General features: G+C 43.5%; 1 protein-coding gene across 9 annotated transcripts in view; it reads right to left on the reverse strand.

Annotated features, from left to right (window-relative positions):
- CDC14B (cell division cycle 14B) overlaps positions 1-26,792 on the reverse strand; it is a 67,989-nt gene that overhangs the window by 39,340 nt on the left and 1,857 nt on the right. For 6 of the 9 annotated variants that reach the window (XM_083187137.1, XM_083187153.1, XM_083187129.1 and 3 more), the window contains exons 2-6: positions 12,312-12,402; positions 10,898-10,973; positions 10,131-10,223; positions 9,333-9,409; positions 3,549-3,615 (exon numbers count right to left, since the gene is read on the reverse strand). In XM_083187137.1, coding sequence (XP_083043263.1) covers positions 3,549-3,615; positions 9,333-9,409; positions 10,131-10,223; positions 10,898-10,973; positions 12,312-12,402 — 404 coding nt within the window. Of the gene's footprint in view, positions 1-3,548; positions 3,616-9,332; positions 9,410-10,130; positions 10,224-10,897; positions 10,974-12,311; positions 12,403-14,994; positions 15,439-18,710; positions 18,850-26,792 lie in introns of those variants that run through there. The other 3 variants (XM_083187182.1, XM_083187164.1, XM_083187120.1) reach the window with 3 other exon arrangements.

The raw sequence follows: 26,792 nt of genomic DNA on the forward strand, positions 1-26,792 counted from the left end.
CAATCATTTACCCGACGTCGAGATCCCGACTGTTAAAACAACTTCAGACTGGTTCCCGACGGCCCCCGGTTATTCTCCCTTGTGGGGGTCCACGACCCCCATAGAGGGAGAATAGTATAGGTAGCGAGCATAGTGAGCCACCGTGCCCGCAGCAAGCCCGCAAGGGGCTTTGTTGGGCTCGCCATGCTATCTGAGTCTGGCCAGTCAGGATCCCGATGTCGGGCTAATTACGGTCGGGATCCAAACTGTCGGAACCCTATACCAAACCCAGAAATTACAGACCTCTTATATTTTTTAAGCGGGTCAACTTGCACAATTGGTGCCAAATACTTTTTTTGCCCCACTGTATGCCTGCAATATGTATATATACAGTATGCGCTCTCGACACTACTACTCTTCCAGAGCTTGAGCAGGCTCTTAAAGAGACACCCTCAGGACAGAGCCCAGGTGGCCTTACTAGCTCTTATTACAAACTCTATAAAGATCTTCTCTTACCTAAAATGTTGTCAGCCTTCATGAAATCTCTGGCGATTGTAGGTTTTTCTCCCCCAAACATTTTATTGGGGCTTTTATTACAGTTCTACTGAAGGAAGGAAACACCCAGCACAATGTGCCAGCTACTGCCTGATATCACTCCTTAATACAGACATGAAACGGTTTGCTAAACTGGTGGCTAATAGATTAGTTCCTGCTTCCTAATATGATCAATTCAGACCAGGTGGGATTTGTCCCAGGGAGAGAGGCTCATGATAACATGGCCAATATAATGGATTTGATGCGTCTAGCCTCACACTAGGCCACACCCCAGCAGTGGTAATGTCCAAAAACGCTGAAAAAGCTTTTGATAGAATTAGCTGGGTCTTCATGGAAGGGGTCTTGCGACATCTAGGATAAGGGACTGTGCGCCTAGGCTGTATTTTGGCACTCTATAGCTCCCCTACGGCAAGGATTAAAATGAATGGGCCCTGTCTGAACAAGTTTTGATTCTAAACTGTAACTAGGCAGGCTGTCCTCATTGGCCCCTTATTTTTATGTGCTATATAGAGGCTTTAGCTAGACCCATAAAGCCTTAATCCGAATATCTCCAGACTTACGGGCCCCATACATCAGCAATCACAATTAATGGATTTCCAGATCCAGGGATTTTTCGGCCAGATAAATGGATTTTACAATCTATTTGACTTGCCCACACATTACAAATTTATTTCAGTGATCGGCAGATTTTTCCATCTAAAAAGATTGCATCTTCATATCTGGAAATTGCCCAATCGATTGTCATTTCAGCTGTTCATAATGTAAATAGACGAAGAAGATGAATTGGGAATGCCCACACATAAAAAAGATCCACAGATAATACCAGATTATTAAGCATGTTTAAAAATCTGATTAAGCAATCTATTGGCGATCCCTATTAATTTTTGATTGGGATTGCCAAAAGGGGGAGCCCACACATCTAAAATGAATTGTGGCAATCATCTCTAGATCTCAGGATTGTCACAATTAATTGCTGATGTATGGGGCCCATTACACTAAGGGGTAAATAATATAAGCTCACATAATTCACGGACGACCTCCTGGTTGTCTTATCGAGCCCGATCATCTCAATTCACAATTTGATATCCGAATTTCATAGATTTAGTTTCTTGTCAAACTTTAAAATTAATTTCTTAGTCTGTGGCAGGGAATGTGTCGGATCCCTGGAAGACCTTTAAAAATCCTTTCATTTGATCTGGCTTCCCAATACCTTAAAGTACTTGGGGGTCGTACTGCATACAGATCTTATGTGAATTTTCAGCGAGAATTAAAAAAAAAAAAAAAAAAACACTACTTGTCACACTTCGATCTGAATTTACGGAATGAGGAAACAGAAGGCTTTCTTGGTTGGGAAGACTGTGTAATTAAAATAAACATCCTACCAAGGGTTTTAGATCTCCTCCAGATGCCTAGTTCATATGCCTAGAACCTGGTTTTGGGACTTCCATAATGTAATTAGAGATTTTGTTTGGGGGAACAAGAGGCCCTGTTTTGAGAATGCCATACTCTTCTGCCGCAGACACATGGGAGGCCTTCAGTTGCCCCATTTCTTCTTGTATTTTGACGCTATTGTCCTTGATTTAATGATACTAAACAATGGGTTTCTACAGAGTGCCACCATATCTTCATCAATAGCTCAATTTCCATGGCTCTCAAAAGATCCCTAACATTGGCCCTTGATATTGAAAAAAACTCTCTCTATTTCTATGTTGCCCTGTTGGGGCAAAGGGAGCAGTGTGCGGAGCGGATCTATCTGATGATCTACTGTAACAATCGTTATTACTGCTGCCACAATAAATATAGAACTTTATGTAATTTCAGCATCTTTTGCCCTTTCTGTCACGTCTCTGATGCCTGTTCTGGAGATGTAGCTATATAAAACTTTTTCTGTGAATGAGGAGGTCATAAGTGCACTACTCATCACAATGACTATAGCTCAGGTAGTAAGCTATAAATAGCTGTTATACTGTGGCAGTGTCAGATATTCCAGGATATGCCTCTCTGATTTTGGAGTTCTACAGATTCTACATAGTACTGAATTTAAATTGGCAGCTGCGTGTTCGACACTGGATTACTACTAAAGTAAATTGACTTTAAAAAAAAATAAAACCAGACCTGTAGCCAAACCTAGCCACAGCCTCACCACAGTGTACCACCATCAATGATTTAATACAGATGCAAGGCTATCTATTGTGCAGCCTGTGCTATTATCAGGCTCTGATGCGATGCTCAAGGACTGCGCATCATATGTAAAAAAAAATAAAAAAAAGCAATGTGGACACTTCATCAGATTTATCGCCGCAATCGGCTGAAAAGTGACCAGATCACCATGAAATCGACCTATTGTATGGGCACCTTAAGGTTTATTTACTAAGCCTGTGCTTCTTAAATTTGGGTATTCCAATCCTGTTCATTCCGGAAACAGTTAATGATTTTACTAAAAAAAAAAAAAAAAAATATATATGATGTCCCAGAACACACCTTTTAGAATTTGGGGCATAAAGACTATAGGAAGTGCCAGGTTTTGGAACCAGATGCTTACTATATAAATGCCTCAGTCTTTAAAAGGGAAACCATTTAAGATGGTAATAACAAGACTATTGATGCTCTGCACAATTTTCTGAAATACATACGTAATGATGTATAATGTATTACAGACACTTAAGATTCCTAAGAACATATATCATTTATTTAGAAACTACAACATTTTGTACAACGCTTCAAAAAGAACTGAACAGATGAAGCCGGAGAACTGCATGAAAAGCTTATACCAAGTTATAGAGTATCTGTTGCATAGTTTTCATGTTTTTTCGAAGACTTTATCACCTGAAAGACTTCAGCCTTTTGTAAATCAATAAAAAACAGGGAATAACCACGTGTTTTAGACTCAAACATTAATGATTTTCTAGGCATGCCATACAGCCCAATAACAATGGTCTAAGCAATCTTCTGTTATCTTTTTACCAACCCTTTGTTAAGCCATCACAAACCAAGTCATTCCTTTGACAACTCACCTTCTGGACAGCATAGAAACATTCAAGAAGCGTTAAATGAAACGAACAGGTACCAAACGAGGCGTCCCTGGAACACAAAGCAATCAATCGTTTGGTTAATGGTCTACACAATATTTGCACTTCATACAGTTCTATTTGAGTGCAGCAAGGCAAGAACTAAACCATGATTACACAATTAACCCTTTTTTGTTACAGAAAAGTTGGACTCCTTATAAGAACTGCAGGGATGGAATTCTTCAACTATACCTGAAAAACCCAACTTAAGCTGCCGTCATTCAGATACAAGAGGGGGCAGGGTTTCACTGCATCATCACTACCTGCTCCTTACAGACAAAGCACGGAGCAGGAAATGTGGAAGAGAATTTAAATTGTCCGATCTCCCTTATCCTGGTACCCAAAACTTCATGGGTACCGGTTTGAAAGAGCAGCACCCCAAATTTTAAATTCAAATAAATTAACAAAATCGAGAAGTCAGGAGTTTATCGCAAGACATTTTGCGCATGTGCACTATGATCTGTATGCATGCGCAGTCTATCAATAGTCAACCAGCCTGCGAAAGCCGTGCATTCAGGTATGAATAACCCCCATTATCAATTTGCACTGCAGAAATAGTAGCTGGACCTCTGGATGGAGTGATCAATCCATCCTCTAGAAGAAACGTGGTCCTGCACAGAAACTCTGCCCAGGAAAGAATTTAGGCTGCCTCAGCCATTAACCCTGTACTTTTGTTACTGCCGTGATCATTGACATATACCACAGGCATGGAGTAAGACTGAAGTTACTATTATCAGCTGCAACAGACTTTGCCCTGAAGAGATACAGAAAGGTGTCTTGAAGGTGGAGTACACCGACTGACAGAACAGACTCCAACGGTGACCAAAGACCTTGAAGGCGAAGTTGTAACGTCATGGTATCCCAGAGAACTCTCACGTCTGTGGTCACAATGACCCAAATTGGAGTGCAGTGATTGGTAACCAGTCACTAATGGAGGATTGACAAGTGCGGCAAAACAGAAAAGGTGAAGACTACAGAGACTAGTCAATTATATGGAAACTGGCAGACAGAATGTACTCAGAAGGTGTAGACCAGGGGTAACCAATTCCAGTCCTCGAGAGCTACCGACAATTAACGTTTTTTCATGTCTCATCACAGAATCACAAGTGAAGTATTTAGCTCCACCTGTGAATCTTTTAAAATGTGTTAGTCAGTAATGAGTGCACCTGTGTACCTGCGAGGTAAACTGGAAAACGTGAACTGTTGGTAGCTCTCGAGGACTGGAGTTGGCTACCCCTGGTGTAGACCATTGTGCCCAACTACTGAATGCACAGGAAAATTGACGGCCAGCCAATCAGTTTTCGTGCAGTCATTTCAAAATATTCAGTAGCCACATCCCGCTCCGCCGTCTGGCAAAATGCGGCTACAAGCTCCCAGCCGCTGCTCGGGTCCCGCCACCACCAGCTGGCGGGACTCCGCTGCCCGCCCCCCCCACAGCAGCAGCTCCCCTGGAGTATTACATGCAATAAATCGCATGCGATATATTGTATTTAAAAATGGCACATCAAGTGCCACATCACATGTGAGCCTCCCGGGGGGTTCCGGGTAAACTGGTCCAACTTGTCCTTAGGACAAAGCGGCCCAGTGTATGGGGGCATTTAGACGGTGTCCATGTCAACATATGCGCACACACACACACAAAAAAAAAAAAATCACGCTGACTTTGGCACGTTGACATGTTAAAGGTCAGCATTTTGAGCATGTGTGCATAATGTATGTCAAAATTTTGAACATGGTGGTATTTTGACCATTTACCAATGCTTGTCGAAATTTTTTATGTCAAGAAATCATACTGAACCCGTAGATATTCAACCCCATGACCGCAGGAGTAATACAGTTCCTACCCTTAAGGGAATTACATAATCCTAAAGCTCTCCCTTTGAATCAAAGCCTCCAATGAACCCCTGAAGAAGGAAATGTTTAAAGGCCTTGCAGTGTCTTTCATTTCAGGTAAGAACCATCTAAAACCTCGAAGCCATATGCTCCATGGTCCCAACCGGTGGCGGATCAGGCACTGGCTGAGAACCCCCTTCTCCCAGGAGAAATGGAAAGGCTGAGGAGAGCAGTACAGCAGTCTGATTTGCCCACTGGAGAACAATGGGGAAACACCAGATGGTACTTGTGTAGTTTCACGGCGGCAGGCTATGCTACATTTTCAATGTAGGCTAAGCCACGTTGTCAGAGTAGACCAACGGCGGGCTAGCACAGTGTCCCCGTCCGGCAGCGTAGTCACCGTACTGTCCCCGGTATCCCTAGTGTGCGCCTCTCACACAGCGACGGTAACCGCCAGATCCCTTGCGCTGGCGGACGCCGGCGGAAAAAGGCACTCCATCTGTCTGAGAAGCACAAGCGTCTCAGTAATTCTGGCATCAGGGAGCGGCAACCCTGCCTGTGTGCGCTTCTGGGAGCCGGACAGGGTTAGGGATGTGGTGCGTCTCATGCACAAAAAAGGACGCATTTGACAGTGCTCCATGTTAAATGGCTCCATTTCAAACCCCCACTATCCACACCAGTCCGAAGTGTGGCGAGCCCCGCGGTACGCGTCCTACCGACCTGTTCATACCCCCACTAGCCACGTCGGCGTGGAGTTGCTTTTATAAAGAGTGGCGAGTGCAACAAGCTGAAGTGTGGCGAGCACAGAGCGCCCCGCAAGGGGACGCAGATTAATTGACGTGTATTCCGCTCACCACACTTTATAAAATCAGCTCCACGCACACGTGGATAGTGGGGGTATGAACAGGTCGGTAGGAAGCGTACCGTGTCCGCTCGCCATGCTTCGGGCACAGTGCCAGATTAAGCCTTCGGGGGGCCCGGGGCACTTTAGACAGGGGGGCCCCCTTGCACTTGTGATTACTGGCCGCAAACTGCATGGGGGAATATTACACTGTCAAAACACAGAGTAAAGGCAGTATAAACTTGGTCAATGGGTAACTTCAGGGGATATACACATACACACACATACAAACACATACATACATACATACATACCTACCACATGAAAAGCCTGTGTTTGTCCCTCTGCACCTTACTCTGTAGGAGACCTCACAGTCCCAGTGCTGCCTCTGATTAAAAACCCTCCCATGACTAGGCTGCTGCTGCTGTTATCCATGGGCCTGAGAAGCATGTTATGAGCTCCACTAATCAGAGCTCAGCACAAACGTTTCAGCCTCTGCCCTCTGGTGCAAAGTGTCATGGGACCTAGTCAACTCCCAGTAATGCACTGCACACTTGGCTCCCGATGATCAGCACCATTAATCATTGCCAGATAGGTGAAGCTGCAGCATTACCCCACTCCCATGCACAAAACCTTTAGCTAAAAAAAAAAAAAAAAAAAATATATATATTTTTTTGGTACTTGTTTCCTAGCACGGCCACAACGATTTAGATCGTTATGGTCGTAAGATAAAAAATCGGATCGATCGCATCGCATGCGATTTGGTCGCATGCGATGCGACCGATCCGACCGACCGATTTTTCACCCGATTTTTTTTTTTTTTCACTTGATTATTTTCAATTGCCCCCCCAAATGTTACTAAGTGGGCTAGACCCCACGATAGACGTCAACCCGAAGCGTGGCGAGCGCAGCGAGCCCGCGAGGGGCGGCGGTGCGCGTCCTCCGACCTTTTCATTCCCCTACTATCCACTAGGGCGTGGAGTGAGAATAGAATAGTGTGGCGAGCGCAGCGAGCCACCGAGCCCGAAGCGTGGCGAGCGCAGCGAGCCCCGCGAGGGGACGCGTATAACTTCACAGGTATACGCGTGCGCTCGCCACGCTTCGGGCTCGGTGGCTCGCTGCGCTCGCCACACTATTCTATTCTCACTCCACGCCCTAGTGGATAGTAGGGGAATGAAAAGGTCGGAGGACGCGCACCGCCGCCCCTCGCGGGCTCGCTGCGCTCGCCACGCTTCGGGTTGACGTCTATCGTGGGGTCATGGCGGGCACATAAAAAATGTGAAATGGGTCATATTGGCCCATTTCACCTTTTTTATCATTTTTCCCTATGTGAGATGGACTTAATCAAGTCCATCTCATCTTGTGCCATTATAATGGCACAAGACCGACAAGATCCTCCCGATTTCAATGTTAAAAGATTTTTTAACATTGAAGTCTATGGAAAAATCGGGTCAATCGGTCGGTCGCATCGCGGCCGATTTTAATTGGTCGCGACCGACCGATTGACCCGATTTCTGTCAATCAAAGGGAAAAAAATGTTAAAAATCGGCCACATCGTGAGGATCGTGTCCCTTAATTAAGAGCCACGATCACTCACGATTGTGGCCGTTCTAGGAAACAAGTACCATTTTTTTTTTTACAAATACATGTCAACCACAGGGGGCCCCTAGCTAGAGGGGGGCCCAGGGGCACTGACCCCTTGTGCCCCCATTATAATCCGGCCCTGTTCGGGCAGACGTGGACAGTGGGGGTGTTTCAGGAACACATTCACACCCGTCATATCAGGCAAGTTAAAATGGCCAATGGTTCCCACAAAATGTAATAAGTGCTGACTGACTACACCAACTATGTAAGCTCTGGCTAGCCGCGAACACTACGCTGATACTGACAGGGACGCTGACTACGCTGGCCGCGGGAACACTACGCTGATTCTGATAGGGATGCTACGCTGACTACGTAACTGCCGCCGTGAAACTACAAAAGTACCCACCAGGCATTTAAGCCTGTAGTTGCAAGAAAAAAAAAAAAAAAAGCAGGAGACTAAAGACTGACTGTGCTACACTTATTAAAATCAGCCCGCTTCGGAAGCACACCTGCATATCTGCTGCGGAACCCGGAGTTGTCCCGTAAAACTACAAAAGGGAGACTGTCTAAGCCCCCTTAGAACAACCATGCGAAGACTGCCTGAAGAGCCCACACTCCCTGATAGGGAAGCATCCGCAAGAAAACCCAGAAGCATGGTCAGCCTGTCACATTGGACAGAGCATGACACGAGCATGCTGGGATTTGCAGAGGGGAGAAGCTTTGGCTTAAAATGAAAGGTTTTAATGTAAGCACCAGCTCCAATTACCCTACTAATGTAATTTGCATGATGTTGCATAACTAGGAATGCTTATTGGATTGGGACAGAGTAAAAGTATTGCTTCAATGGTTAAAGATTACAATACTTAATTACAGATGGAATCACCCGTAGAAGAAATACTGGGGATCAAATATATTTTACTGTAATGAGGTATCCGGTTAAAGGATATAAGATTTGATTTCTATTCCGTATTTTTTTTCCTTCAAATTATTTTGTACATAAAACAAAAAGGTGTCTAAAGTCACCACCCTCAAATGATTTATTTTCAGATACCTGTATATGTATATAACCCAATTACTAAGTGTTTATGTACTGATGCATGACAGACACTGACAAGGTGCAGGCAGTGATCAAAATGAGACCTTGCAAATTAATAGTATCCAAAAACATTAACAAACATCTCCTGTATTGCAATGCTATTTTAAGTAAAAACACATGTATAAGCAAACTGTTTATCATAAAAAAAAAAAAATTAAATAAGACTTTGCACTCACGTTGAAATCCTACGTAAAACATGTCACATAAATATAACAATTTAAGTAATAAACATTTACTAAAATATTTTAGACAAATACCAACAAACAAGTTTTAAGCAACTCACAAGGAAGATTAAAGAATAGTGATATGCACACAGCTATAAAAAAGGGTTAGAATAAAATAAATAAAAAAATAAAAGTAAAGCGTAAAAGATTACCTAAATGGAAGGTAGGTCACATTTTCCATTTGTAAAGTTAAGGAAATTTCTTCAGGGAGTTTCTTTAAATACAATATCTATAAAATAAATTCATGAAACAATAAAAAACTTCCAAAAATGGCTTCTACCAACGACAACCTAAAGATGAAATAAGGCCACTAACTTGTGGCCTCCTCATTATTTCTTAACACTTTGATACTATCATTCTTTTTCTAGAGTGCAAGGATGCAAGAGAGAATTTAGAGGTTTTTGCAAATTACCAGAAAAATACAAAATAAGCCGATAAAATTGTTCCACTTGAGAAAAAGATAAAAATAAAAAAGTTCCCCCACTTTATTTTAGGAAATGTGCAAACATAATTTCAATCCCACCATAAGGAAAACAGCAGTGTTTTAGCAGAAAATAGCTGGTAACAACTGCTTGTACTCAAGCGGCATAGGAATTGTATAGTTAACGTTCTGCCCGTGTATACCAGAGCCACTATTTCAGGGTAAGCAACATTTATTCATATGTATTGGTTTAACAAAAACTCCTGCTGCTAATGGCTAGGCCTGCAACACAAAGGTGACGATTTAGTGTATACACAGATTGTGCCAATACAAGGGGAGCCCTGTCCAAACAAAGAAATGCCTGACATATAGGGTAGTTATACTAAGCCTTGAAGAGAAGGTACCAACTAATCAGCTCCTAACTGACTGTTTGAAAAAGACAGGAACTGATTGGTTGGTATGGTCTCTCTCCCCACGGCTTTGTACATCTACCCTATAGTAAAAAAACCAAAGTTAGTTCTGTACTTACAGCATAACATCCTATTAAAAAGGCAGCATTGGCTTGTTTTTTGGGGTCACTGCTGGTGTAATGGACAATTTTCTTCTTCGTTGAACAGAAGGACTAAAACAAAATAATGTTAGCAAGTCAGGAAGGCAATAAACAAGCTGTGTTCATCCAAAAAGAAACTCATCTCTAACATATAGGATCAAAAACTAAGCTGGAAGAATGTAAGGCAATGTACTAAGGGGCAGATTTATTAAGCTCAGTGAGGTGATAAAGTGTCTGGTTTTTATCACCGGCCAATCAGCTCCTAACTGCGAAGTTACAGGCTTGGTTTAAAAAAAAAGATAGGTAGGAGCTGATTGGCCGGTGATAAAAACCAGACACTTTATCACCTCACTGAGCTTAATAAATCTGCCCCTTAGTACATTGCCTTACATTCTTTCAGACATCTTACTGGCATGGCTGGGAGTTTAAATGAAGGCTAGAGCAGAAATGTAGAGCAGGTCTGCATGTTGCTATCCAAACTGAAGGTAGCTGAGTTTGGTTGCCTCAATCCACAGACATCTAAAAAGGACTACATTCAATACAGTGACAACCTACTCAATGAAAAAGAATTAAAAAACGAAGATAAAAAATCCCCAATAGGCAGCTGTAGTACATTCAGAGGCAATGCTCATGTACCTCCAGACCATCCGAAGGTATAGAGAAGCCTCACAAAGGATCTGCTAACATACACTGATATAACCATGACCCGTTCCCTGCAAAACTAAGTCCTGCCCAATATAACTCACCTTCAGTTTTCGGTTTAGGTTAAGGCAGTATTTGTACAGCATGCCTAGATTAAGGGGTCCGAAGTCCGCATAGAAGCTAGAAGATAAAATTACTGGAGTTCAAAACAAATTTGAAAAGGGTAGAAGATGCACTAATTCAATGAAGACAAAACAAATTGCTCCGTTTTAAAACCACTATTTGGTATCTACAACAGCTATGCAATGATGCAGGTGCATACACTGTACATGCATTGTGCTACACGGTGTTGAGTAGCAGATACTAAACTATTAGCTTTAGTCCAAACTAGATTAGTTTTTTTCAAAGGAAATTGAGAAACAGGCCGCACTTGCATCCTTTGCCCAAATTGCTTCTTTATACTAGTAAAGCGGTTATCAAACTATCCTCAGGACCCAAACAGTTCACCCAGAGAGTGCACAGGTGAATTCATTACTCAATGCAATATTTTAAAAGATCCAATGGTGGAGACACATTTTTCACTTGTGAGTCTGTGAAGAGACCTGAAAAACCCTGAACTGTTTGGGGTCCTGAGAACCAAGTTTGCGAATGTGCTAACGTGTCTACAAAGCCTTACCTCTTTGTATAACTGTGAGCCCAAATTTGCAAGGACTAGGACACCCACTGTCAGTGTCCCCAGACACTGATATTCTGCTTGGTGCATTTTTAGACAAACTAAGAAACTACACCTAATGTACCATATGGCTGGTGCACATTTCAGTAGTCTGGGAATGGCCTCCCATGTGAGTGGCTGAGCTTCTATGTAAGCAATGGAATATATTATACAGTATAAAACAAAGAGCCCATTACTTTATAGGTGCAACAGTCATGCTTATCTAGAGTATTTCACAATAATGCCATGTTATACATACACACACCCAGAGAAAATTAAAATCCGTATACAGTAACACATAGGGTATTATTAGGCCACATTTAAAAAGGGACTAAGCTGAGCTTTGGAAATTCAACAGCTTGGTGGTCGGAAATGGAGGGACGGTGGTAAATAAGGAAGACATCTGCTGCAGTCCCCTCCATAATACATACCGAGATCCCTTCTTGCTGGTGCCCCGAAAAACGTTTAAGAGATATCCCGTGATTAAACTGGATAAAAGTGAAACTGCAGCAAAATCCTTTTATTTATTACTGCGTCTTAGTATGCAGGTTACCCACCTTCAGTAAGAGTTTCATCCCCAATAATGCCCTTTCCTAATACTTGTCCCTTCAAGATCTGTGCAGGAAAGCACTTTAGAGTCACAAAACACCACCGTGTTGAACAATTTTAGTAACAAACTACTGCCAGATGCTCTTTAATAGTTGCCTCTCTACCAAAGTACACAAAACCTATGTTTTCAGTAAGATTAGTCTATCATTTACTTAACTCATTTATCCAGTACTGGTATTTCACACAAGTGTACTTACTTTTCATATATAAGTTCATCATCGATGGAGAAATAATACGTGCTTGGAGTAGACTTTGGTTTGCAGCAGAGGATGGCAAAGTAAAGACTATCTGAAGTTAGAAAAAAAAATACAATAGACATGGTTATGCCCTTTATAAAACTGTAGATATTATTGCATTTATTCTACTAGGAAAGGGTGGGAAGGGGCAGGATTGGAATAACACCTTTAGTGACAGCAGACTGTATAGACCTCTCTCAAAAATACTCATGCCAAGTTTGGCATTATACAGGTTTTTTGTTACTGTCAGCTGAAATGCAGGCAGGTACTTTTACCGCATCAGCTAATGAAATCTCACCCTGGGTGCAGAATAAAATTAACTAAATAAAAACTTATTACAGATGGATGGAGAGGAGGCCAGAAGCCTAGCAGCAACATATAGGAGTGTATTAAATGCGGCCGGCGAGGGGGTTAAATGGCAGGGGATCGCAGAAAACAAACGATCCTCGCCTTTTAACCCCTGAGCCGTCCGCTCACCATATTCAACATTCCGGGGGAATCCTTACTGTCAGAGGACGGCGAGGATTCCCCCAAACAGCGAGGCTCGCGTCTAATGCAACACTGCATTTACCCAGGAGCCTCGCTGTTTTAGCGGCCGCATACGCTGTTTCCCCATCGCTCAAAAAACCTAGTGAGGGGGAAACGGCGCTTGCAGCGGGCCAGTTGAATACTGTCCCTGCGAGCTGTGACAGCAATCAGGCAGCACTGCTCGCTGTCACAGCTCAAACAAGTAATTGATTACTGCCCACAGGGGGAGATCTGTGACAGAATCAGGTAGGAGCACAGCAGAGGGGTAACAGGTGCCTGCGCAGGCATATTCTAAGGGTACAAGTTTGGGGAGGGGTTCCACAGCCAGAGCTTCCCTGCAAACGGTGTCCTTGGATTCAAACTAGAATACATTCATGAGATGCTTGAAAACACTGCACTTCAAATGTAGTCGGAATGATCACATCACAAATGCAGAGATGTGGACTGCGATAAATGTCCATTAGTGATCAGTGAGAAATGTTCCACTGCAAAGCTACACCACTGATTAGTGTGCCACTGTCTCAAAAACTCAAACAACATGTCAATTTAAATGCAAGGTTCCTATGTGCAGCTACTGTGCAAATGAAAATCTATTCACAAAAAGGTACCTCAGACTTCTTTTATTTGGTAACTGCATACTGTTTTTAAAAACGAGGTGTCCACTCATAATAAAAGAGGAACATAATGTGAGGATACCCTTTTAATGTTATGTCAACTTTTGCATAACAAAGAACAAAAGTGGATAAAGAATCACACACACAAAGTTAAATATAGTGAGAGACACACCTACACACTCCCAAATTCCAGAAGTAGCACAATGAGCCTGATTCAGAGGTGTAACCTAAAAGGTGCCTACACACCGATAGATTTAATGAACAATCTGAGATCTACACTATTTCCCTTGAAATCCAGAACAATATATCAGGCACACACAATGATTGAGTACACAACCTGTGGGTTAAATGGGTCATTTAATGACTTCACATCATTGCCACATCGTTCACCATACCTACACATAGAACGATGTGTGCCAAATCATGCCAACAGGTTTCTACTTTCTACTGTATGAGGTGTTGCACTGGCAGAATGCTGAGGTGTAATTGGAACCTCTGCATGTAGTTAGTTATTGCTTCTGGCTACGTGTGAGGAAATTAAACATCCTTTCCAAAGTTAAATCTAGGCAATACTTTCCAACAGTGTAGATGCCTGACACTGCCTAAATGGTAATCAGACTATGGAGCGTTTCAGGAATGCAGTCTACATTTATGTCCTTGCATCTGCTATAAGAAGTTCCCCAATTGTGCTAACCAGCGCAGGATCTTGTCTGCCACAACCTATTGAAAAGTGGGATGTGCACTGCAAACATTAGTGGAAGCTGTGCTTGGGCTGGTTTATATCTCTGGCTGCAGCGGAACAAGTTATTCAGATCTTGAAAAACTGATTACATTTTTAAAAGTACCACTCCTAACCAAACAAACTGTAGTTTTCTTTTACCAATGTATTTTTTGTCTTAACATATGTAATACTAAATCCTACATAACCAGAAGCACTTCCATGTCTGGTGGGAAAAAAAAAAAGTTACTTATATTAACTGTGACCAGGTTACAGAGATCTTAGGAGGCCTGGGAAATCGATGAAAAACACAAGCAGAATGCAAGGTCACCAAGAGATACTGTAATATTTGTACAGAACGTGAGAGAACTGGGCCTGGCATGCTGTGTGTGGCAGGAGGGTGTGTAGTAGGCTGCACACGTTACTTTACACACTGAATCTCTGGCTCCTGCTACACAGATTGTAGTATAAAATAAAAAAAACCTACGACCGTGACAAAATCAAACCAACATTGGCCACTTGTCAAACACACAGGGGACACTGGAGTACGGAAAAGTTTATGAACTCGTCTTTTTTTAAACAGAAACATTTTTAGAAACTTAAGATCATCACTGGGACCCAGTAACCTCACGGTGACGTTATCATTCCATTATATCACTACAGCAAACCTCCGCATCTACATGGCGTTGCTCTTAAGCAAACTACTATGCCAGACAAGCACATTGTACCACTCCATGCTACACAACATGGCAATGTAAATATACAGACAGTACACTCCGCTTACCATCGATGACCTCAGCTGCACCGGGCGGGATGCCCTGCTCCTCACTCATGGCTAGGAACACGGAAAGGAGGGGGGCGCGTCCCCAGTACTGATCCTGACCGGCTCACACCAGCGGGATAGGGGGAGGGTCACGGGTGACAGATACACGGGCGATTCATGAACTGACTACTACAGATGTGCAGAACCCCGTCTGCTGGCAGGAAGCTTCCTACACCACTTCTTGCAGGGCAGCTCGGCGCATAGGGCTATCCGTGCGTGGCAGGCGATATTAAAGTGGAATGGAACAATAAAAAAGAAAAGTTCAACCCTCTCCTGCTACCTGCCGTGCCCGCAGCTGTGTACGGGCGTAGCCGTGCCACTCAGGAAAGGCCTGGCTGTGTGAGAACCTCAGGTCGCGACACAGCCCACACTCTGGGGCGGCTAAACACACCGAGAGTTTGTTATGGAACCGAAGAACACTGCAAACAAGGCGAGAGAGAGGCGGGGCAAGCTAATCGGCCGTTCATTGGTCACCAGCCCCGCCGCTGTTGGAGGGAATGCGCCCAACTACCAATAAAGTGGGGCTCTGGAGTTTAAATGCCCTGAGAGGGCGGATACTAATGCCACGGAAAAACGCTCCATACGCATCAATATTTTTTTTTACTACACTATACCAACTACAAAGATAGCAACTCCAGTCCTTAGCCCTGCTAGCAGTACTGTACGTGTGACTGCTGAGACAGAGGTCACAATTCTTCAGGCTGTAGTATTACAGGTGTAGGATGGGATTTTAACATGAGCAGAGGAGTATTTAGTTTGTCCATGGGGGTTTGCCTTTCAGTTTTCAATACGGATCACCCATTTGACCTACTTCGTTCAAGGAATGTTTATTTTGATAAATATTAATGAGGGAACACAGTGGTAATCCTCATTGAACCCTACTAGGGCATTGCTACTAACCCTTTAAGTGCCAAGAGAATTTATTCCACTGTCATTCCTTTTAGTATGTCCCGTGTAAACTTTGCCAAGCAAAACATTTATATTAGTCAGAATGATCTGTAATGTTTACCTTATATAGGAAATACAATCTTTTTTTACACATTTTTTATTTGCATTGATCTAACAAAATGTGAACGACTAGCATTATTAGTGGATATTTTGCGCATCTCTGACACGTCGGCACTCAAAGGGTTAAGCAGCAGTGCCTATGGGTGACACTGGGGGGCTGCTAGGTATATGTCCAGGTGATTTGTGTTTGTTGTTGTCGTCATTACAACTGGTTATATTTGGTAACCGACACCAGCAAGGGGAAATTGTCAGTATATTTTCACAATATTTGTGTTTTGTCACAAGTGCTAGCACTCTATTTTACCAGTATATCCTTAATACGCACCAGTCAGCAGTACCATCAGAAACCCTGTGCTACTGATCATTGAGCCAGGTATATATTTTTGGTACTTGTTTCCTAGCACGGCGCCCACAATTTAAGTCGTATGTCATCTTATGCATTGTATCGCATGCCATATAGCCGCATGCGATGCGATTTAAGCACCCTATACGATTTTTAATTGTATAAGCACCCTAATGGGTGCTTACAATGTTAAATGCACCCCCCACTATCAACGCCAACCTGAAGTGCAGCGTGCCCACGAGGGGCGGTGGTACGCGTCCTCCGGCCTTTTCATACCTCCACTATCCACGTCGGCGTGGAGTTGATTTTAGATAGTGTGGCGAGCGCAGCGAACCACCGAGCGTATTACTTTACATGTATTTCGCGTCCGATCGCCACACTATCTAAAATCAACTCCACGCCGACGTGGATAATGGGGGTATGAAAAGGTCAGAGGACGCGTACCGCCGCCGCTGGCCACTCTTCGGGTTGGCGTTGATAGTGGGGGTGCTTTTAACATTGTACAATTAATAATCTTATAGGGGGTCCATTTAACATTGAAAACACCCATTAGGGTGCTTATACAATTTTAAATCGTATACCATTGTATATGGCATATAATGCGATGGTATACGATTTAAAATTGTATAACATCGACTGACATTGCATCGCATACCATTGTATGCCTTACAGTATGCGATGGACGCCGTGCTAGGAAACAAGTACCATATTTTTTTCTTTTTAAAGCACAACCCCCCAAACATGCAGTTTGAACGCTTACCTAACTGAACAAGTCTTGCTTAATAAATGGCAGTTTCCATGTGGCCTTAAAAACCCACTGCTTAGTACACAAGGGGGTTTATTTACCAAGAAAGGAGTTCTATTGAAGATGGGATGTTGCCCATTGCAACCAGCTTCTGCTATTTATTTATCACCTTCTAGAACAGGCATGTCCAAAGCCTGGTTCTTCAGCTGTTGTGAAAATACAAGTCCCAGCATGACACGCTACAGTTTTGCTATTAGGGAATGCTGAAACTATGGCAAGGCATGCTGGGATGTGTAGTTTCACAACAGCTGGAGGACCAGAGTTTGGACATGCCTGTTCTAGAAGATACTGTAGACAGAATCTGATTGGATTTCCAAAGCAACATCCCCATCTTCAATAAAACTACCATCTTCGTAAATAAACCCCAGGGTGTTTTGTATATTTCCACTTACAAAAATAAGGATGGGGTTTTAAAGCATGTGCTGTAATCACTAGGTTTTTCACAAAGTACAGAAGAAAAAAAATAAAATAAAAAAAAACCACACACCGACGTCTCACCAACCCACGGATTAGAGTACATCTTCCAAAGTCCTCATGCAGGAGAAAATAAGACGCTCTACAGCAGTGATTTGCAACGTTTCTCAACTCGCTGCACACGGACAAGATTTTAACCAAAAGCGTCAAGACACCAGTAGTGTCCCACATGAAAAAAAAAAAAAAAACACTCACAAGAAGTGGGCCCTACAGTAGTACAAACATCTGCCCCCTCAATAGTACACTGACCACGACAAGGCGGTTGAAAAACACTTCCAGACAGGAACCAGGAAAAAAAAATTACTTAATAGGAGGGTATTAAGTTCAGCCATGCTGCCCGCCAGGTCTCCTGCTTCCTGATGGTGCTCGAAGGAAAGACATCTGTGTACCGCCGGTGGCACCTGCTAGTGCACCCAGAAGCGGATTAAGTAGCTATATAATCATCTGCATTATAATCCTTGTCTGCATCACAGTATTTCTGGGGACTCATTGCGGAGAGGACGGATCACACCTCCTGCACTGGCTTCCCATCAGGTCAATTAGGACCCAGTTTCTTGCACACTCACCCATTCACTGTTCCTAGCAACACCTAGGTGGGCAGTAGAAGCAGACCTGGAATCCATTGAGTACTTTTTATTTTATATGCTTTATTAATTATACACACACTATATGATAGATAGATAAAATAAAACTTCTTTATTTGCCATTAGCGATAACCACTAACACCACCAGCCGTAACAAGCCATTTTCACTATACCTGTTTGTGTACCATATCCGGTATATCTATACAACTTGTTATCTTTATAGGTTTTACGGATCTGTATATTTTGTGTATGAACCTGTGATGGCACACCGATATTTATTGTATTTACGTTAATGTACTGTACTTATTAAGATCTGGCTGGTCACCTTTTTTTTCCTGGTTATGACTTATGTTTGACTTGTGGCTGATGATTTGAATGCATATCAAACATTAATTTTTAATAAACAATATTCTGTTTATAAGAGTGCCCCAGTAAAAATATTTTCTTCTACTTTTTGCTGTACCTGAATATGATGTTCCACTAGTGTCCAAGTCCCATTATGTACTCAGGCTGTGTGCATCTTCTCAGACTCTCACTGCTCACCTCCCTTTCCTCTCCCCTGAATACTTTTACTGGCATTGTGCTCTCCTGTGTTTCCATACCTAGTGGTTTAACACATGCATCAGTTCACCGCAAAGACTTCTAAACAAGGGGAAAGCGACAATTTGCTACACTTCAGAGGGTTCAAAATATTTTCAGTAAAAGGGGTCCCCCTCTCTCCCCTGTTTAGCACCATGGAAAAGGATGGTCCTTTCTTTCCTGCCCATCAAGAGGATATCCGAGCTCTCCGTTCCTTTATCACAGAATTCAAGGGATATCTGGAAACAAAACTCGACAAATTGGTTTCTTCGTTTTAAGCTAAAGTCTTAACTCTCGCGAGAACCACTAAACGTTATTCTAACCAAGACAGTCTACAGAAGACCTTGACTGATACTGGCAGGGACCTGGAACATATAGTTCCTAAACTCAATTAATTTCTTACTAAAAATAAAGAGGACTATGGTAAATATATTTGGTACAGCAAGAGACCCCAATTACGCAGTTATATTCTCATCAAGAGCACCTTTCATGGAGGCTTTGGTCTCCCATCTTAAGCTAAATATTACCAAACTTAATAAAGCCAGCTGGTTACATGGCCTTCCCCCAAACATACCAAATGATGGGATGACCTGGAATACACTCCTGGCAAGGTCACCGCTTTCTTAGACCTCCCATGGCTCCTCCTCCCAGTGCGGCGGCACTGGGGACAGCCTGCTTAGCTGTCCCCGGCGTGAGGGGAGAGCCAGGCGGCAGGGAGGTGACGGAGACCCCCCGCACACCAGAGTACAGGTATCGCGGGGGGGCTCCGTCACCGCACCGCAATGCCAGCCGCATATGTTAGTACATATGCGCTGGCATCGCAGCGGGGGGGGGCGCGAAGGGCGGCAATGTATTTTAATACATCTCGCCCTGAGTCTTTCTTCTATAGATTCTTTACAAAACCGTACAGCAAATCGAACATTTATGTATGTATAGGCCTTTAGACAAAAAGGTACCAGATCTTAAATTTATCATTGTATACGTACAATATGAATCTCCGCCTCTGAAGGCCCATAAACAACTTTTGGTAAGCAGATTTAGGTAATTCCCTTGGTAAAGGCACTGTGGAGGCAATTTTCCTTAACTTCTCGAAATGCTCTATTAGCATCTCCATAAAGGAAAACCAGTGGACATATCCTATTAATCACACTCTTCTGGTCATCTGGTCTCAATTTCCTCTATGCTTCACCTTGCATCGGCCTGATTGCTTCTGTGTGCCTCAGCCCGTCAACTCTCCAAACACAAAAACAAATTAACTATGCACATATCCTGCGCCACCAAATTACAGATTTCATGATTTTGGAAACTACACCCTTCGCAATCCACCAACAGCTTCTCAATCATATCTGGTTTATAGCCAAGATGGAGTACATTACAAGTCCCCAAAATGATACAGTGGATAAGTTCATTGCAGTACGGTCACCATGGTATAGAACTCATGGTGTTACTCCTCTCAGTCTCCCTTGACCGTTTACTTCCCACTCCTATTAACTGACCCACCAGAATTTCTTTTCATTTACAATTTGACTCATACAAGTTTTCTTCTTCTTCCACCCAGAAGGTTGTCATGTAGTGTGTGGCCACATAACGCTAAACTGTGGTACACTGCAATCTAGCACTGCTTCACTACTGAATGTAACCACACTTCACATTGTGTTTCTATCATAACCTCCCTAAAAAGCTTTTTTTCCAGAGTAGTTAAGTATGGGATGGACACAACCAATAGTGATTACATATGACAATAGACTAGGGCAGATGTGTCTCCAAGGCTGAGCAAGTGCAATTAGGCACGCAATGCACTGTACAGTCACTGAACTATAATACGCATTATCCTATTCTTACTGAATTTATAGTTTGTTTTTTTATTTCAAATACTCCTTTTCAATACACCTTTATAAAGCACATGTGCAATGGTAATAATGAAATAAACCTTTATACATATCTGTCCTCAGCCAAAATAGGTTAACTGTTCTCAACTGATGTTTTTAACATCCAAGTGACAAAAGCACATCACTGTGCAAAACAAAACCCAACTAAAACCAAGATAAGGGATTCTCTCATACTGAGCTGGTGCTGCTTTAGTACATTATGTTGAAAGTCTGCTCAAATATGTTCCATTTAAATCTTACATTATTTTAAATGTATTGGCTCGTATCAACAAGAAAAGACATAAAAAAAAAAAAATTCCAATTTACTTAAATGTGCATTGAACACTTCTGAATACTAATTGGTCCTGATTCAAGTTATGATTAAATTATATCAAGGTAATTGGGAAGATGTATTGTGTTAATTAGAAGATAATTTAACAATGCTGCAAAGAGCATTCAGTGACGTCACCAGGACCACCGCCAAACATGCAGCCTAGGACTATAGTCAGATTTGACTGCATGTTCAGATGACAGTTATTGGTAACGATGCGAGCTTCTGCAGAAGGTTAACTGTACAGCGGGTATGCACTGAACGATATGCGAGATAACATTAACAATAACTCAGCATAAATCTGAAATCTTGTTTCAACTTTTCAATTACTGGATTGTTAAATTCAGTGAGAGCTGTCGCGAAGGCTGACTGAGGTTTTATGGACCAATTCTAGAGATCAGGGGTGACATTTAATAGGATGTGAGTTTTAGTAACTTTTCAAAATTGAATTTTTTTGCTGTGAATTCGCATATTTAATGAGCTGTGTACTCTGGGCAAAAAAATTTGATTAAGTGCGATAATGGGCGATTTTTAGTCAAGAAAATGTGCGAATTTGTGTTTAAAAAAAAATGTATAAAACAAACAATTGGCGTGAGGTTCCCCCTCCCGAGCATAAACTGCTGGGGTAATACAGGGGACCCCTACGCTTTGTCCCCCATATTTTTGGAACCAGGTCCGGCTCAATGAGCCCAGGGTTGGTTATATGCTCAGGAGGGGGGACCCCATGCCATTTAAACAAAAACTTTTACACATTTAAGACCGGACCATGCACAGATCTCAATGATCTGTGCAGGGTTCTGGCCAATTAGCCTGTCAGAACCTGGTCTGCATGTGTGGCAATTTTTAGACACATTTTCCCAAATTCGCATCTCGTTAAATATGCGATTTGTATATTTTTCAATGGGAAAACATCCGTATGCAAGTTCCAGCGTTACAAACCCCCCCCCCCCCAACAAATTGCATCTTCAGAATGTGCGATTTCGCGACAAAAAAAAAAAATAAAAAAAATAATAAAAAAAAAAAAAAACGAAAAAAAAAAAAAAAAAAATTGGTTTTTGCATCTATTTAAATATGTGAATTTTGAAAACCGTGCGATTTCGGCTGTTTTTACAAGAAAAAAAAAAAAAAAAATAGCACAAATCACATTTTTGCATCTCATTAAATGTCACCCCTTATTTGTTGAAGCAGTTGAAACTTTCACCCTTCTTGTGGTTTAAGACAGGATCCCAGCTGTATACATTTTTTACGTACCACACATTTGTGTGCTTCCCAGACAGCGAGTTTGCTATCCTCAGAGGAATCATTACATTCAAACTATTCAAGAGAGTTTGGTCAACCTGGGGTCTGCAGTTGGCAACTGAAAGAAGATTTTTATTCAAATGCCAAGTACAAGGCCTATCGAGACTAGTAGAGGGCATCAGTGTAATTAGGGCGTGGTCAAATCAAGTCATCGATCGGTTTGATAGCGTTCTGTTTCAAAAGGTGTAAGAACATGTGGGGCAGTAAGAAGTAGTCCACTCTAGAGTAGGGCGTGGAAAATAGGATTTTAATACCTACCAGTAAATCTTTTTCTTCACGAAGTTCATATGGTATACTGGGTTCTCAATATATTGGGGGGGAAGAAGAGGCCCTCCACAGGAGACAGGCACATAGAACTCTTTATAGTGGGTGTACTGGCTCCTCCCCCACATCCTTAGTTAAGGAAAAACTGTGCCCGAGGAGAATGAACGTATGTGAGGTAAGGACATAAGTAGATGTGAGTGCGGTGAGATTCATACCAGCACACCCTTAAACATTTGTAACTGGTAAATAAACCAGTTAACTTGTAGAACACTACAAGCAAACATCACCTAAGTGACAACATAGGTAACAAGCCACGTCACAACTTGAAGTGAAGTGACAACCAGATGCAGTAGAACTTCGCACAGAGGCGGGTTCCCATTATACCATATGAACTTCGGGAAGAGGATTTACTGGTAGGTATTAAAAATTCCTATTTTCACTATCATTCATATGGTATACTGGGTTCCCAATACATTGGGGATGTCCCAAAGCTTCTAGAAATGAGGGGTACGTGCGTAGACTGCTGCAGCACCGCCTGCCCAAACTGGGTACCCTTTTTGGCCAGGAGCGTCAAATTTGTAAAATAAATAAATAAAATTACTTACAAAAGTGTGTTGAGCCGACCAAGTATCAGCTCTGCATAATTGCAGAACCGACAGCCACCCAGGATGCGCCCACTGCTCTCATGCAATGAGCCTTCACAGAAGGTGGAACCGGTAAGTCAGTCACTCCATAAGCCCGACGAATGGTAGCACAAAATCAAACGTGCAATAGATTTGAGGCTGGAAAACCCTTTTTTTGGACATCATAAAGCACAAAAGGACAATCAGTCTTGCGTAGCCTGGCCGTTCTACCTATATAGGCCTTAAGCACTCAAACTACATCCAGGGATTTCGGTATCAAAGTGTGACCCACACTGCTTTTTTGTTCTCAGTTCTGCCCAATCAGCATGAAACACCAGACTCCTGCCAGAGCCAGAAGCACCACAGTCTTCCACTTCCACTTCTAATCAATTGACGCCAGTGGTTCAAACAAAGACAACTGCAGGAACTGTAAGACCACATCAAGGTCCCAGGGAGCCGTAGGGGTCACAAAACCCCCCCCCTGTAGAAAGGTGCATACTTCCGGAATATTAGCCAAGTTCCTTTGAAAGAAAATGGAAAGAGACGAAATCTGTACCTTCAAGGAACCTAGCCATAGGCCCAGGTCCAAGCCTGACTGCAAAAATCGTAAAAAACTACCCAGTTTAAAATCCACAGGTGGAAACAAATTAGTTTCACACCAGGCTACATACTTTCTCCAGATCTTATGGTAACGGGAAGCCGTCACTGTTTCCTTGCCTGGGTCATGGTGGAAATGACAGATGCATGAAGGCCTTTTCTGGCTAAAATCTGCCTCTCAACCTCCAGGCCGTCAAACAAAGTTCTTGTAAACAAAGGGCCCCTGAGTGAGCAAGTCGACTATGAGATGTAGGTGCCATGGGGTCCCCACAACCATGGCCTGAAGATCTGCGTACCACGCCCTTCGAGGCCAGTCTGGGGCCACCAGAATTGCATCCACTCCTTGGCTTTGAATTCTTTTTAGCACGCAACTTACTTATCAAGGGAATGGGAGGAAACAGGTAAACCAGGTTGAACGACCAAATCGTTGTTAGTGCATCGACTGCCACTGCCCGAGTCCCTGGAGCAATACTAGTCCACCTTTTTGTTGATTCTGGACGCCATCAGGTCGATCTGTGGTAATCCCCACCGATCCACAATCTGCGCAAACACCTGGGAAATGAGACTCAACTCTCCTGGGTGCAAATTGTGATGACTGAGAAAGTCCGCCTCCCAGTTGTCCACACCCGGAATGAATATGGCCGACAAGGCCATGGCGTGAGCCTCTGCCCAAACCAAGATCTTAGATACCTCCCTCATGCAGGACTTGCTCTTTGTCCCCCCCTGCCAGTTAATGTACACAACAGTCGTTGCATTGTCCGACTGAACCTGGATTGCCAGGCTCAACAAGGGGGCTGCTTGCAGGAGCACAAATATTAGACCACTCGGAGTTCCAAACAGTTTGGACTCCCACAGAGACCATTTTCCTTGAAAACGCTTCCCTGTGTCACTGATCCCCAGCCGAGGAGACTGGCGCCTGTCATCAGAAGGACCCAATCGTGGATCCCAAAATGTCTGCCCGCCAAGAGGTTTTGCGGGTGAAGCCACCATTGCAAGGACAGCCTTGCCTGGGCATCTGCAGGTGGGAACACAACCATTTGACTAATAGATCAAACTGGAAAGTCCGGGAGTGGAACCTCCCGAACTGGAGCGCCTCGAAGGAGGCCACCATTTTTCCCAGTAGTTGGATGCACTGACACTAGAACCGGTGTAAGGACTGCCACTACCAGCAGTTGAATGGCTACCTTCTTTTCGTCTGGCAGGAACACTTTCTGTTCCACTGTATCCAGAATCATCCCCAAGAACTGGAGATGCCTGGATGAGGTCAGTGAGGACTTTTGCAGGTTCAAAATCCACCCGTGCGAAGACGGTACCTGCATTGTAGTGGTAATATCCGCTCAACAGTTCCACTGTTCTCGCGTTTATCAGCAGATCGTCCAGGTATGAGATAACATTTGCCCCGTGAGGCCTTAGCAAGGACATAATTTCCGCCATCACCTTGGTAAAGATGCACGGAGCCGTGGACAGGCCGAAAGGCAAGGCTTTGAACTGGAAATGCTTGTTCCTGATTGTGATCCGGAGGTAAGCCTGGTGCGGTTGCCATATGGGAATGTGAAGGTATGCATCCTTCCTGTCAGAGGACGCTAGGAACTCCCCTTGTTCGAGGCCGGCCACAACCAACTTCAGAGACTCAACACCCTTAAAATGGGTTCAAATGATTTCAGGTTGAGGATGGGTCTCACCGAACCGTCCGGCTTGGGTACCACGAACAGGGTGGAGTAATAGCCTTTGCCCTGTTCCTGAACAGGTATTATAACCTGTGAGTCCTGAAGCTTCTGTACAGCTTGCCTGAGGACCAGCTGATCCCTTGCCGCAGCCGGGAGTCCGGAATGAAAGAACCTGTGCGGCAGCAACCCGTCGAACTCAGCTTGTAGCCGTGCAAAATAAGACCCCTGACCCATAGACTGCAGCAGGAATCCTCCCACACCTGGCTGAAAAACGTCAGCTGTGCCCCCGCCGTGAGTAGATATCGTGGTGGGTGTAGCCCAGCCATACACACTGGGTGGCTTTGAGAAAGCAGCTCAAAGTTGCTGTTTTGAGTGGCTTTCAACTCAAAATTGCCGAGTGCGTATGGGGCCTTTACTCCCCACCCACAGAAATGCAGAGCTGCAGCCTCAAAGCCAGCAGGTGACTATTATCCAGTGTAGATGAAGATCCCAGAGCACAACCAACGGCAATAAAACATAGGCAGGCCACCTGCTAAAAGCAAGAACGCACAGCTTAAATGACCCAAGTTAAGCAGTAGAAAGATGTATAGTAAACTGCACTTTAAGCACTCTGAACTTGAATGGGAAGATGAAGTAGCAGGGAGATTCAATGGTCTGTAGGTAGCTCTATTGTTATTACAAAATGCATAGATACTAGGAAATGTGGACAAGAAACATAAAAGGGAAAGAAATGCCAGACTGATAAAGAAAAAGTATTTTTGGTACTTGTGAGTTATCCGGGCGCCCGATTTTTTGATTGTATGCCTTAAGTTAAGGCATACAATCAGATGCGATGCGATATCGCATCGCATCGCATGCGACCATCGGATGCGATGACCCGATTTTTCCATAGGAATCAATGTTAAAATGATTCCTATGGAAAAAGGGGTCCTTTTCATACCCCTACTATCCAAGTGGGCATGGAGTTGGATATAAACCTGTGGCGAGCGTAGCGAGCCACCGAGCCCGAAGCGTGGCGAGCGAAGCGAGCCCCGCGAGGGGACGGTATTCCGTGTCCGCTCGCCACGCTTCGGGCTCGGTGGCTCGCTACGCTCGCCACAGGTTTATATCCAACTCCATGCCCACTTGGATAGTAGGGGTATGAAAAGGACCCCTTTTTCCCATTGAATTCCATGTTAAAATGGACTCAGTCCATTTTAACATTGATTCCTATGGAAAAATCGGGGCATCGCATCGCATCGCATCCGATGGTCGCATGCGATGCGATGTCCCGATCCGACCCGATTTTGAAATCGGGCGCCCGGATAACTCACAAGT

The sequence above is a fragment of the Crinia signifera genome, chromosome 1 (assembly GCF_055691185.1).
Source record: "Crinia signifera chromosome 1, ASM5569118v1, whole genome shotgun sequence".
Taxonomy (NCBI): domain Eukaryota; kingdom Metazoa; phylum Chordata; class Amphibia; order Anura; family Myobatrachidae; genus Crinia; species Crinia signifera.